Source organism: Borostomias antarcticus (assembly GCF_949987555.1).
Source record: "Borostomias antarcticus genome assembly, chromosome: 5".
Classification (NCBI taxonomy): domain Eukaryota; kingdom Metazoa; phylum Chordata; class Actinopteri; order Stomiiformes; family Stomiidae; genus Borostomias; species Borostomias antarcticus.
Window position 1 is genome coordinate 5,952,894 of NC_140238.1, and position 13,318 is coordinate 5,966,211.

Sequence of the window (13,318 nt, forward strand, 5' to 3'; positions counted from 1 at the left end):
TTTGCTGGAGTGGGAAAAGTTCAGCCGCCAACCTGATCCCATGTACAGTACAGTAGCAAAAACCGTACACATTTTAGCTCTGGATTAACATTACACAAAGTCTATCACTCTGCCCCATTTAAAAGACCGGGAGAGGATCTAACCTATTAAGTCAGTTACAAGTGATGTACAGTCAAAGTCCTCTCTGTGCAAAAGAGCTTCATAGATGTCTGTCTCTAGATTATAATGGCATGGCTGTTGGTTCCCTGAGGGCTATCAAGAGCTTCTGTGTGGCTGATTGAACTTGTAATGAGAAAACTCTCCAAGCTGGGTGTGTTAGGAGGTGATCATCCTTGTGAAGGGGGCTATGGATACCTTGAGGGTATGCAGTCATTCAGGCAGCCATCTAGATGAGACAACACAGGGTATGAACGTTTATTTGCCATGTGTAACAAGTACAGGTATAGGTACAGGTACACATTGGAATTCTTGTAATCGCTTGTTCTTACAGTATCTTATCAGTGCTAATCAGTTCCTCATTCCAGTCCTAGGTACGCAGCTAGACATTGAAAGCTTCCCAAACTGGCAAATTACTATACTATCCGCCATCTAGCAGTCTATCAGTATCATCCCGATCTACTTATCCCATCTGATTATGGATGATCATGTCTGTGTCCATGAAGTAGACTGTGCAATTAAATAAGTATACACCTGTGCATAGTGTTCAATGTTTATACTGTATATTATTTAAGCAATAAACCACAAGAGACCGTGTGTTATAGTGAACAGCTAGGGGGCGTGGTTAGGCATGACGCGAAGCGGAGTAAACATACAGCAATGTAAAATATTAACATTTATTCAAAACGAAGCATCATTCCCTCAATTCCGCCGAGCAAAATAGTTCCCCTAACAAAAGCAACAACAACAACTACAATGCATTGGATCAAATGGGAGGCGCATTAATACTTAAAATGGAATGATATGCGGTCCCAGTTGTGTGTGTTACAAAGTATTTTAACATGGCTTCCAGCCAATTAGAATCAAGAACCAGAACTATAAATTAATATTAAGCATTACTCTACATTGAATTAGCAAACATCCCAACTCACTTTTCTCTCCCAATGTCTCTCGCTTGTTCTCAGTTCTCCCTCTATACACTTTGCTGTCCATCATTCTGCCTCCCCTCTCCCCCTCTACCATTTCCTCTCTCCCTCTCTTTCTCGCTCCTTTCCTAGCTCCCTCCCTTCCCATATCACCTCCTCCCTCTCCTCCTCATTTCTCCTCCCTTCCTTCCTTCCGTCTCTCCCTCCCTCTGTTTTTACTATTCAACAGGGCGAGTCGAGTGCCCGGTCAGAGAGTAGAGCTGACAGCCAGGTAGCAGGCCGGGAGAAATTGGATGGTGGGGGTGTTTAAACTGTTTGGCGGCTCAGGGGACCCCAGTGAGGAGCAAACAAAGTCAATAGAGGTAGAGGACCCAGAATTTCAAACAGGAGCAGCACAAAGTAAAGCCAGCAAAGAGGGAAGCAAAGTAGCAAAGTTTCTAAGACCCCAATGTACTTTAAGGTGTCTTTGGACTGTGAGAATAAAAACGTTTTCGACCAGTTTTCCAGGGTCAGTTCAGTAATGTATAATTGTATAAATATCCCAATAGACCTTTAGTAGATACATTTTATAGGACTTAACGTAAAAAATAGATTTCTGGTCCTACTTTTTATGTTAAACCGGCACAGTAGCTGGGAGCCGGGATGGGGGATGATGATGGGATATAATGGTGAGTGAAAGATGGTGCTATAATGGTGAAATATTCACACGCATACACACACACACACACACACACACACACACACACACACACACACACACACACACACACTTCCCCAAACCTCTCACTAAGTATGGTATAAAACATGGGACACCGATAACAACAGTGTTGGATACTGATATATAATATCTCATCTCCTTGGTTACTATGAAGATCATAGTGTAGTGCAGCCTCTGGGAAACTGCAATGTTGAATGTGATTGAGTATGTCTGTGTAGTTGTGTCCTCTCATGGCATAGTGCCGTGTCCAGCAGAGGGAGCCACTCACTAAAATGAAAAGAGCAGGAGGCCCAGACAGAGAGACAGACAGACAGAAAGACGGACGGACAGACAGACAGACAGACAGACAGACAGACAGACAGAAAGACGGACGGACAGACAGACAGACAGACAGACAGACAGACAGACAGACAGACAGACAGACAGACAGACAGACAGACGGACAGACGGACAGACAGACAGACAGACAGACAGACAGACAGACAGACGGACAGACGGACAGACAGACAGACAGACAGACAGACAGACAGAGACGAACAAGCCAAATGCAACAGTAAACATGTTGTGCTCCACCCATGATGCATGTTCCTAAGTTGGGTAATGAGGAGTGGAAATTTGATATTTTCTTCCTGAATATGAATATTTGAAATGGTTTAATTTCCTGAGCTGTAAACTCTGTGTGAAAAGTAGAATGACTTTCTTTTAATTCTGGAAATCCAGAAAACAGCACAAAGTACCTCGTCAAGCCTACAGACGAATAACCATATGTCACATTAACATTTACAGGTTTGTTACTGTTTTGTAATCTCAGTGTCTTCTGACTCAAGTCTTCTGACTTTTACACCAGAAGAACACTAAATGCATGACATTGTGTACATTGTTATAGTATATTATTCATACAAAATATAATTAGAATGGCCTGTACATCTGTTACTGATCAAGATCTCTCCAAAAAAATCTAAACAGACATATATGGTTATTCGTCTAAAGGCCCCAATTGTCCAGCAAAGATGCAATAGCACCAGTCAGTTTTTTTGCTTGTATCCTGGCAATGTGAAGCAGATCAAATCAAATCAAACTTCATTTGTAGAGCGCATTTCATAAACAGAGGCCACACAATGCACTTTACAGAGAGCGCAAGCAGATGCAGTTAATGGCAATACTAATCTGTGAGAAGGAACGCTATAGGAATGAACCCCGACCACCTATTGACTCTCATTCAGTTGGGAGCGTATACCTTTATATTCACCAATCTAACGGTCAGGGACATTGAGCAAATGTTAAGAGGTTGCATCATTCGATTTGTCAGGGCCCACAGAAACCAGCAAACACACGCTGCTTCGAATTAATTTAGTCTCATTATACTGTAGGTACGGAGAACAACCGCCCCACTCACTCTCATTCAGTTGGGTGTTCTTCATGCAACCGTATTTAGGTTGTAAATGCTCATTGTTGTCTTCTCATCGATAGTGGTCAGTAAAATTATCCAAATGTCAAGAGGTGGACATCATTGGATTGTTCTCGGCCTACAGAATCTAGCTAGCCTGGTTTTTAGCAGTTTGGAGTCGATTTCCTCTTGTTATAGGAACGGCAGTAATATGGATTGCAATTGGCATCATTCTGGAGGTTGGCAGGATTGACCAAATGTCACGTTTCTATTCGGACCCTCTGGCCCATTAGAGGCTGACACGGGAATGGATTTTGACTCCCGCTCCCTCCCACTCCCACAGAAATAATCCAATTCCTTCCCAATCCCGAGTGAGAGTTTAAAAAAAAATCCCACTCCCTCCCACTCCCACAGAAGACTGATCCCATCCCGTCCCAATCCCGAGCCAAACTTTTACAGAATCCCACTCCCATCCCTTTTTACTCCCACCCAATCCTGCTCCGTTTTTCAAAACTACAAAAAGTGATCAATGCAATGTTTAACTCGATGCTGGGGAGAAATGTTCAATTATCGATTTGATTTGATTTGAAATAAAATAAAATATAATTGCATCATGGTTTTCAGTCCTGTCCACTCCCGTTGATTTTGTTGTCATAGTTCCCACTCCTGTCTGCTCCCATTGACTTTTACTGCCGTTCCTGCCCAATCACGTGATTAAAAGTGAAACTACCATCCCGAAAAAATGTCATCCCCTATGGCCCATGCCCATATTGAGCAAAGTCTGCTCATAGACTCTTGCCCACATGCCCAAATGTCTATCGCAGAAGTAGGGAGTGCTATATTAATATGAACACAGTGCCCCATCGATCGTGGTGGGTGGGTGGGTCCGTCCGTCCGTCCGTCCGTCCATCCATCCATAGCTGACATTTTGGCTCCTGGACTCAAATGAATGGGCGGCCATGTTCGGGGCCTGCTTGTGACCAAACCCCATAGACTCCCCACCCAACGGCATGACCAACTTTGTCACAGCTGGAAGTTTTATTTTGTCACATACTGCATCATACAGGTACGAGTAGTGAAATGCTCTTCTGTTAGCTCCTAGATTGTGAACACATTAAGCAATATAGAGGTTAAAAATAGTACCAAAAAAAAAGTATAAGTAAGGGATAACGTATGGCCAGCCGGTGATTGTCGAACAAGAGGAGCCCGACAGTGCGTTTGTTGTAATGCACATTAATACTAATAAGACTACACTTTTTATTTCGCCAGCGAAATGATTCTGTGTGCTTGGGCAACGGATGCTTTCAGAAATTGAACACAGGCTACAACAGCCAAACCATTATTGTTTAGAATGTTCAAACTTTCAGACAACTTTCAACAGTTATACATACATGTACAACTTATAACCCTTAGCAGTGGTGAATATTGCTCGTAGCCGGTGAATTATCAAGAAATAATTCACTGGTAGAATATGTGATTGTCCAATCAGAATCCAGTATTTCAGAGAGCCGTGTAATAAAGGGAAACAATGTGTTACAGTATGTATCTACAGTAGATTCAAGATACCGAGTATATGTACATGGGGGAGTAGGCAAAGTTGTGAATTGAGTTAGATAGGGAGGAAGTATTGTATACATTTATCTATAGTCTATTGATGTGTATAGAAAACATATACAGTATCACCTAGCCTTACTCTATCTCTGATCCATGCAACATGATCAAACTACTTAAATAAGAGCCATCTGATGTATGCTGTGAATATGACTATAACTAATGATACCCACAATGCACCTAACCTCAATACAAGCCTATGAGAATCCTAACATTTAGAACAAGCACAAAAATAACCACTAAACGCCTAAAGCTCTGAACTCTGTGGATTTAGAAAGTAGACGGCCCCTGTGTAGAATAGAGCATACTTTTACTGAGACACCAAGCATAATTTTTTTTATGTACAAAGCAAAATTTATTTGGTAATGCAAGACACAAACTAACGTACAGCGGTCAATCTAATGTCCCTGCCTCAATTTCATTGGGTGGGGGACAAAGTGTGTTATGTATGATTTCATATGACACTAAATCAAATTGTCCTCTGCTCACAATAAAATATCCAGTGTCAAGCACAAACAAAACAGTCTATTGCATATGTCCCCGGTTTTAACTATGCATGTTGAATTAGGACAGTACAGTAGGCTGCATACCAAACGTTCATGAAACACAGTTACTGTATATCAACCAATCAGCCACAGAGTGATTAATTGACAGCCCACTGACAACTCCAGCTCTGTTGCCATAGAAACAAGATGCCACTACAGTTATTATACAGGCAAACTGCTGAGGTTACTGAGTTTCTTCAGTAGAAAATAACTACTATGCTGCAGTGCTGCACTGAAGTCGCAAAAAACAACCTCCCCCTTACAGATTGTTGTTTGGGAGCTACGCGGTTGAGGGGTGATTGAGAAAATACTTTCACAAACTAAGTGGTTCCTGACATTAATGAGTGAGGCAGATACAGTATGGGCCCAGTAACAAACGCAGTGGCATATTCTCCATTCTTTATCAGCACAAAGCAAACAATTAAGCTGTTTTTTTTTTTTTCAAACAAATCGCATCAAGTCCCGAGAGAGAGAGAGAGAGAGAGAGAGAGACATGCAATTCCAGAATAAGTACAGATGTGAAATTCCCAAGCGCAGCACCGCTGCTGCTAACCGCTCCCCCAGGAGATAGGTCAAATGCGAAGAACAAATTTCACACACTCAGGTGTGTGACAATCAGTGGGACCTTAACCTTTAACCTTTTTTAAATTGGTGGTTGGGGCCAGGGACCTACCGTATGGCTACCTAAAATCATGTCAAAGGTTAAAGGTCTTGCTCAACTCCGCAACATAGTTACTGATAACAATGCTTGTTCACCACAGTACACAAGCCCAGGCTTGCTTTTTGGTGCGTTAGCTACAGTGCAACACAAACAATAGTCTTCATCTCCCATGTTTACTTAGTGAGAGTGTATCTTAGCTACTTAGCTAAGTAGGCCTACTTCAAATCCCACTTCCTCTCCAATCCCTTTTATCCAAACAACAGAGAGGTTGCCAAGCTGGGTCTCTCTCTACACACACACACAATCTTGTCCGCTAGGCTATATAAAGGCTTGTATTGATGAAAGCATTCAGCCAGAAAGCGTGTTTGCGTGCTGTAGAGCCAGTGCAGTATGTGGATGGATTGGTAAACAGTACAGTCGATATCTCAGTCCACAACCCCAATCTCTGTGGATGGGATTAACTAGTCTACTATTGACTCATTGTATTGGACGTGTATCCTGCAAGTGTAGCTTGCTTAATTTTGCGTAGCTTACTTAAGAAAGTGTAGCTCACTTACAGTACAGTATATGTCTGAAGTGTTCTGGCGCTATGAACACCCCCTCATCTCGCTCCATTAACTAGCTGTCCGCCTGCTCTCTATCTGTACTGAGCGCTACGTCGAGGGGCGCCGACGGCCCGAGGTGTTACGATGCGGCCACGCGTTCTGTCTCCACTGCTTGGGGGAGGTATTCAGGCTGGCAGGGGCTCCGCAGGACCACCACCACCAGGCCGGGAGGGGGGCGCTGCCGCTGCCCTGCCCCACGTGCAGGCAGCTGACCCTGGTGGGACGCTCCGGAGTGGCCCGGCTGACCGATAACTTTGCCGTCCTCGGATTCGTGTTGAGAGGAAGAGAAGAGTTGAAACGGGAGGTTTACTGTGAGAAACATGGGGATGAGAAGCTGACGTTTTTCTGTATGACCTGTCAAAGGGACTGTGTGCGCACGCACATACTGTACAGATACTCACATGCACTCACACACACACACACACACACACACACACACACACACACACACACACACACACACACACACACACTGCCTCACCCTCAAGTGCAGATCAGAGGCAAAGTGTGAGGTCTTGAGAAGGCCAGTCTCCTGCTGACACCACACACACACACACACACACACACACAGACACACACACACACACACACACACACACTCACTTTAAATTCTTGAGGTGTGCTAAGCTAAGCTTGCCGTGCATGCAGAGACAGCACTTTTGAGACTAATCTATTGCCTTTCAGTTGTGCCTGACAAGCTTCATCAAACTCGTGAAGTATTTGAAATACAAATGCAACTCGGGTCTCTCTCTGTCTGTCTCTCTGTCTCTCAAACACACACACGCATGCACGCACGCGCACACACACACACCCATACACACACACACACCCACACACACCTACACACACACACTTCTGCTGAGCCTGCTGCACTCTTGAGATCTGAGTTGGAGCAAGATAAGTCTTCCTAATCAGTCTGTGCGCTTCAGTCCTAGAGAGAAATTCACTCATCCTTATTCATAAGGCATTGTTTTGATTAAAGTCAACTTTTGTCACAACAACTTTTCTCTGAATGGCACCTCAAGACGCCCAAGAGACCACGCTCTATATTTATACATTCTCACTGTCACCTGCTTTAATCAATTACAATATCGAAGAACAGCAATCCAAAACCCTGGAGAAATGTTGTTACTCCTCACTTATCTAGATTCTGATTAAAGAGACGCATTCCTTTCGATACTGAAGCGTGTATCCGTTCACGGCCATGACGGGACAAAACTGTTTACCCTCCAGTCAGGTTGGCAAAGACCGTTTGAGATCGCGGTCAATGTCAGTGGTGAGATTATGGTAACAGACCACTGTGAGGAAGGAACGGTGACTGTCCTGACCATAGATTGGACCAGAGGGACCGTTCTACAACTGCACACCCTGGTCAGCGGTCTCAGCCGGCCCAGTTTTGTGGCTTGTGGTACAAAGTACAGTGTGGCAGTGACCACTGAAGACTCAGTCCATCTATATGACAGCACCTAATATGGAGGAGTGAGCCGGAGTAGAGAGTCGTTCATCCAATGGGAATTGCCATAGATGACAGGGGGAGGGTGGTGGTAGCCAATCAAGGCTCAGGAGAGGTGGTTTATACAAATAAAGCTTTGATTGATTGATTGATGGTTGTTCTTAGCAGTGAGGGGAGGTGGGTAGGATGTGTTGCTACAGGGGTACCTGGACCACAAGGACTTTCGGTGAGTGGTGATAAAGTGCTGGTCATTGCCAGCAGACAGAGCAGCAGGAATATCATGATATGCCTTCATCAGAATGAAGATAATGTCTAGTCTCAGAGGCCATTACCCACATGGAACTTTAGATCAGAGACCATTGAAACATAACTATCAGCATTCACTGACAGCAGAATACAAACATTCCCAGTGCACATAACACCAGATAGTACTCATAAACCAAGAGAACATTTACATAACTATATTCACTTTGCTCACTTTGATTATCAAATGCATCATTTCCATATTCCTCTAAGGGTGTGGAAGATGATGTGACAGATGTGGGCCTACGTATGAGTGTCGAGCAGAATTAGGTGGGCTTTGTGGAATGAATGGGTTTTGGAGTTCACATGCATAGGATGCCTCATTACAAAGTGGTCACTGAGGTTAGAAAAGCAGGCTAATATTAGTTACCCTACAGAGCAAGAAAGGAAAAGTCAGACTGAGAAACCTCAGGGGCCAGGTACCTGAGTAAATCTCCCTGCTCTTCAATTTCATCAGCCACCTCTTCACACCTGCAAGCATGTTGAAGAAGCCTGTCAAACGCAGGGGCAGGTTACAGCACAGAGCACTGCAGCATAGTGAGACAGGTCAGGGCTCCATACACAGGGGAGCTAGGACCCCACTCGGGTGCAGTAACAGATCCCTGCTAGATTGGAAATACAGCTACCGACATTCAGTTTAATAATCGATATAAACCCTATTTATGTCAGTCAGCACTGAACGCTTGTATAGAACCACTGCAGAAATCAGTACATTTACCATTCCGCTCCAAGAAGAACTGGGGCCTCTCCCACTTCTTATCAACAGTGGGGCTGTACTGACATCTGTTAGATGGGAGGGGATACCCCGGGGAGAGGGGTAGACAGAGACCGACAGACATGCCCCCCCCCCCCCCGCCACACACACACACACACACACACCGACAACCCCTCCATCCCCATACTGGCTGTCAGTGTGTCTGCCCTCCCCACTGTGAGTGATGTGTTTGGCTGCGGGGCATCTGCTCCTTACCTGTGTTCCTGTCTGGTAAGATACAGCAATGCTTCTGCAGTATGCTCGGCAGCACCTGTGGATGGAGACAGAGCGAGCGAGGGAGGGAGTGATGGAGGGAGGGAGGGAGTGATGGATAGAGTGTGATAGAAAGCGTGTATGTAGGAGAGAGAGAAAGTGAGAAAGAGAGAGGGGGTGACAGAAGAGCAGAGGGAGGAAGAAAACAGATGTGTCACACAAGATGAACGAGAGAGAGAGAGAGAGAGAGAGAGAGAGAGAGAGAGAGAGAGAGAGAGAAAGAGAGAGAGAGGGAGCTCTGGGGAAGAGCACGGAACCATAAATTGCAACCAGCAATTACAATTTCTTACACTATTTGCATATGCAGAAAAGGACTCATGTTTATCCAAGATCTCTCTAATCTGAGTCTGATTTGAAGGCTGAAGCTGTGTAGGTGGACCGTTTCATTCTGGGGTTAGATCCAGTGGGAGTGGAAGTGGTGCAAAGTGGAATATGATAGGCCGCCAATTCCATTACATCTAGTAGTAGTGAAGTAGTTACTGAGTGGAAGGAAGAGGTGGCGATCTGACCACAACGCCACCTGATCCATCAATCTCATGCAGTCACTGCAAGAGGGCAGTTGTAGAAGATTGTTGTGCTCCGTCAGCTATCCCAGGAATTAATTAATTCCTAAATAAAAACAAGCACTTAATGTACTGCTTACATTACAACCATGGCATTGTGATTGATAATGCATTGTTGGGTAGTGGGTACCGTTAATCAATATTGCCTCTACTTCATCTTTCAAATGGAATATATATATATATATATATATATATATATATATATCCTCTATATATATATAAATATATAGTATATGATCTTGACAGAAATTATTGAATGCGTCTGTCCCCAATTTATGCTTCCAAAAATGACAGCATCATTCCGCCAACTCAACCTACAGTGCTTATCTTGCTGACAGAGGTACAATGCAGTGCAGTGTACTAAACAGCCAGTGAAGCCGACATCAATATGTTCCAGCTCCCCTGGGGCAGCCATTTCATTGGGTGTCCTGTGAAACATGATAGTAAACAAATAAGAAAGCAATACATTCCATGTATGTATGTATTTTATTTATATGTCAAAAACATTGATAAGCTATAGTGAAACTAATATGTAGGCTTTCTTCTCAGAACAAGATTGGAACTACAGTAAAAACCTCTCTCCGTAAACTTCCCTGGGAAAACATTCAGAGCACAAAACAAAGCAAGAGGTGGTTGAGGAGAGTTAGCTAGCGGAGGAGGCAGGTGCTATCAATGTGTCTTTGTCCTGATGCGTGATTGACAGGTTCATTGTTGCCAAAATGACTTTTGTAATAATCTCTCTCTCTCTCCCTCTCCCTCTCACATACAATGACACACACACACAGGCCCATACACACAAAGACGCACACACGCAAGCACGCACGCACACACACACACGCACATGCTGTACATACCAATTTTCGATGGGAAGAGCTGTAATAATCCTTTTATTTGCTCGTCCTTAACTTCAAATGCCTCTGTCTCCCAGAGTTATTTCAAGCCACTCCGCCGACTGACTGATCAGATAGGTATCTTTTAATTAAAAAAGGCATATCAAGGTGCTTTTTGAAAAGGGAGAGGAGGAAAGGCATGAAGAAGGTGACAGATCACGGTGGGGGGGCGTCTCTGTAGGAGACCAGTAATAACACACCAGCCATAGGATCACTCAAACAGGAAGGCCTTTTAGCTCCTAGGCTACTATATAAGTTATACAGCTCCTAGGCTACTATATATCCCACTGTATGCTCACATGCACTGTATTTGTATCACCCCGGCTAGTTGATACAGTATGCTGTATAGTCTGATCCTAAAATACAAAGGTCCTGAAATTCAGACTACATAACATGCCCGACTCCTCTGCCCAGTAAGGGCAAACTCTCAAAATCTTTAAACTGTCACCTGTGTTTTTAAAAACTGTCACCTGTGCTATTAAAAACTGTCACCTGCGCTTTTAAAAACCGTCACCTGCGTTTTCATATCGTCCTCGCCGGCTCTTCCCAGTCTGCTAACTCAATTCATCAATTAGCGGCTTGTGTCATTGGACGCTGCTCCACCAGAAGCTGAACAAATGCAGCAGAGCTGTGGAGTGGCAGAGTGGGAGTGATGTTGCTAGTTAATATGAAGAGCTACTAAAGCAAATGGTAAAGTGTTTGCCGGCGTGGATGAAGCATAAGAGTAATGGAATAAGTTATGACTGTAGCTGTTTGGCAAACGTGGCAGGGTGTCAGGATGGGCTTTAGTGTTGCACTCATGCACACACACACATACACACACACACACACACACACACACACACACACACACACACACACACACTGGTATACACACAAGAGTCAGTCCTCTCATTTCCGCTTTAAAGGGATTGAGCTGGAATGGAATTTAGCATCTTCTTTCATATTACCCCTCCATCTTATTGTCTTTTGAAGCCCATCTCTCACCGTGAACAAGACAGAGAATTTATGTCACCTCACTTGGCACAACATGCCAGACAACACATGCAAGAAATAGGACATCAGGGGGAGAAAATAGAAAAACATCATGAATCATCTTTCTGAGATGCGTGGTACAGTATCTTATTTGTGGTATCCTTGTAAAATTCACGGAAATAGGATATGGGTTATTTACACTGGGATGAATATATGTTGGAACAAACATAATTTAGGATTTAAAAGGCAATTTTCTGTCTGCTTAAAAGGTTTTCTTACTTGGTCAACACAAAATGACTCACTTCTATGGCATTTGAGTGGCATAAAGAAAAAAAAACCTCAAGAAATGAAAAGCCGCAGTTGGCAGAGTATAAAATGAAGAGGCCGACAAACTTAAAAATGTTGACTGGCTGTATAGCACTCAATGATTCTGCCAATATTCAACTCTGCCATCATGTTGATGTAACTTTCAAAGAATCAGTAGAGAGCTTGTTACAGTGTGTGCCTTTATTTGCCGCCCACGATTGTTTTTAGAGGTTGGCAATTGTGAAGGTCTTAAATTCAACTGCATCTTATCATCAAAACCGTTCATTAATCTCTCCATATGCCTCAATACATACGTATTATTGTATCCATCATGCTCTGGTGTCTCTAGTGCTTGTTTTGCATGTCTACACATAACAAGATGTCTTAAGGGTTCTTAAAACTTAGGAATGTCTCAAGATGCATCAAGATAATCTTGGTGATAACTGGGTAAGTACAGTAAGTAAGTACTGTATGTAAGCCTACTATGGAAGTTCCCTTTCCTGTCCATTCCATCCCCCCTGTTCTCCAGATCCTGGAGTGAGACGCCTAGTAATCCAGACCCCTTGATGGACTGTTACTCTGAAACACATAGACTACTCTGAAAAACATAGGCTATCAATAGATATTCCAATAGAAGGTTTTCTTTCTGCGTGACTATTATTCTTAAGTTATAAATTATTATTATACAGACTCTGTATTTAGGAAAGCGGCCTTACACAGGTTTGTATGTTTGACGCCAGGCCTGTTCCATTCACTTTAGAACCAATCAAGCTCATCCAGTAGGCCATTTTGAAAGGTGACCTCCTAGCTACAGAGGTACAAGCCTGCTTTCCTCTCCCACTCTCCTGTCTATACAATACCCTGTAGTGTGTTGCTCATCTACTGTAACAACCTGTTGTGAGGTTGCACAGCACATGCCACTGTGTACTGGGTTTCTAAAGGCAATACTGGAGATGACCTTAGGAAAACATATACAACACGTACTGTGAATCAGTGCATGTTGGGTCCAGGTTTTAAAGGTATAAACCAATGTTAGTCCACCTAATATGTTTTTTTTTTATCAATATCTTGGAAAAAGGTAATTTCACACCATAGGTATCACAAAGCACCCTGAAAGAGTGTACAACTGCTCTCACCGAACACTGACTTTTGACTGACCATATGGAACAGATAGCGTGGCCAGTGTAATTTC

General features: G+C 43.5%; 1 protein-coding gene across 1 annotated transcript in view; it reads right to left on the bottom strand.

Moving 5' to 3' along the window:
- Nucleotides 1-13,318, bottom strand: part of dlgap2a (discs, large homolog-associated protein 2a) — a gene marked incomplete at both ends in the record, with an annotated part of 187,235 nt that overhangs the window by 162,771 nt on the left and 11,146 nt on the right. Inside the window, 2 exons of the mRNA XM_084438400.1 lie at nt 8,789-8,836; nt 9,336-9,390. Of these exons, the coding sequence (XP_084294526.1) occupies nt 8,789-8,836; nt 9,336-9,390 (103 nt within the window). The remainder of the gene's footprint in view (nt 1-8,788; nt 8,837-9,335; nt 9,391-13,318) is intronic.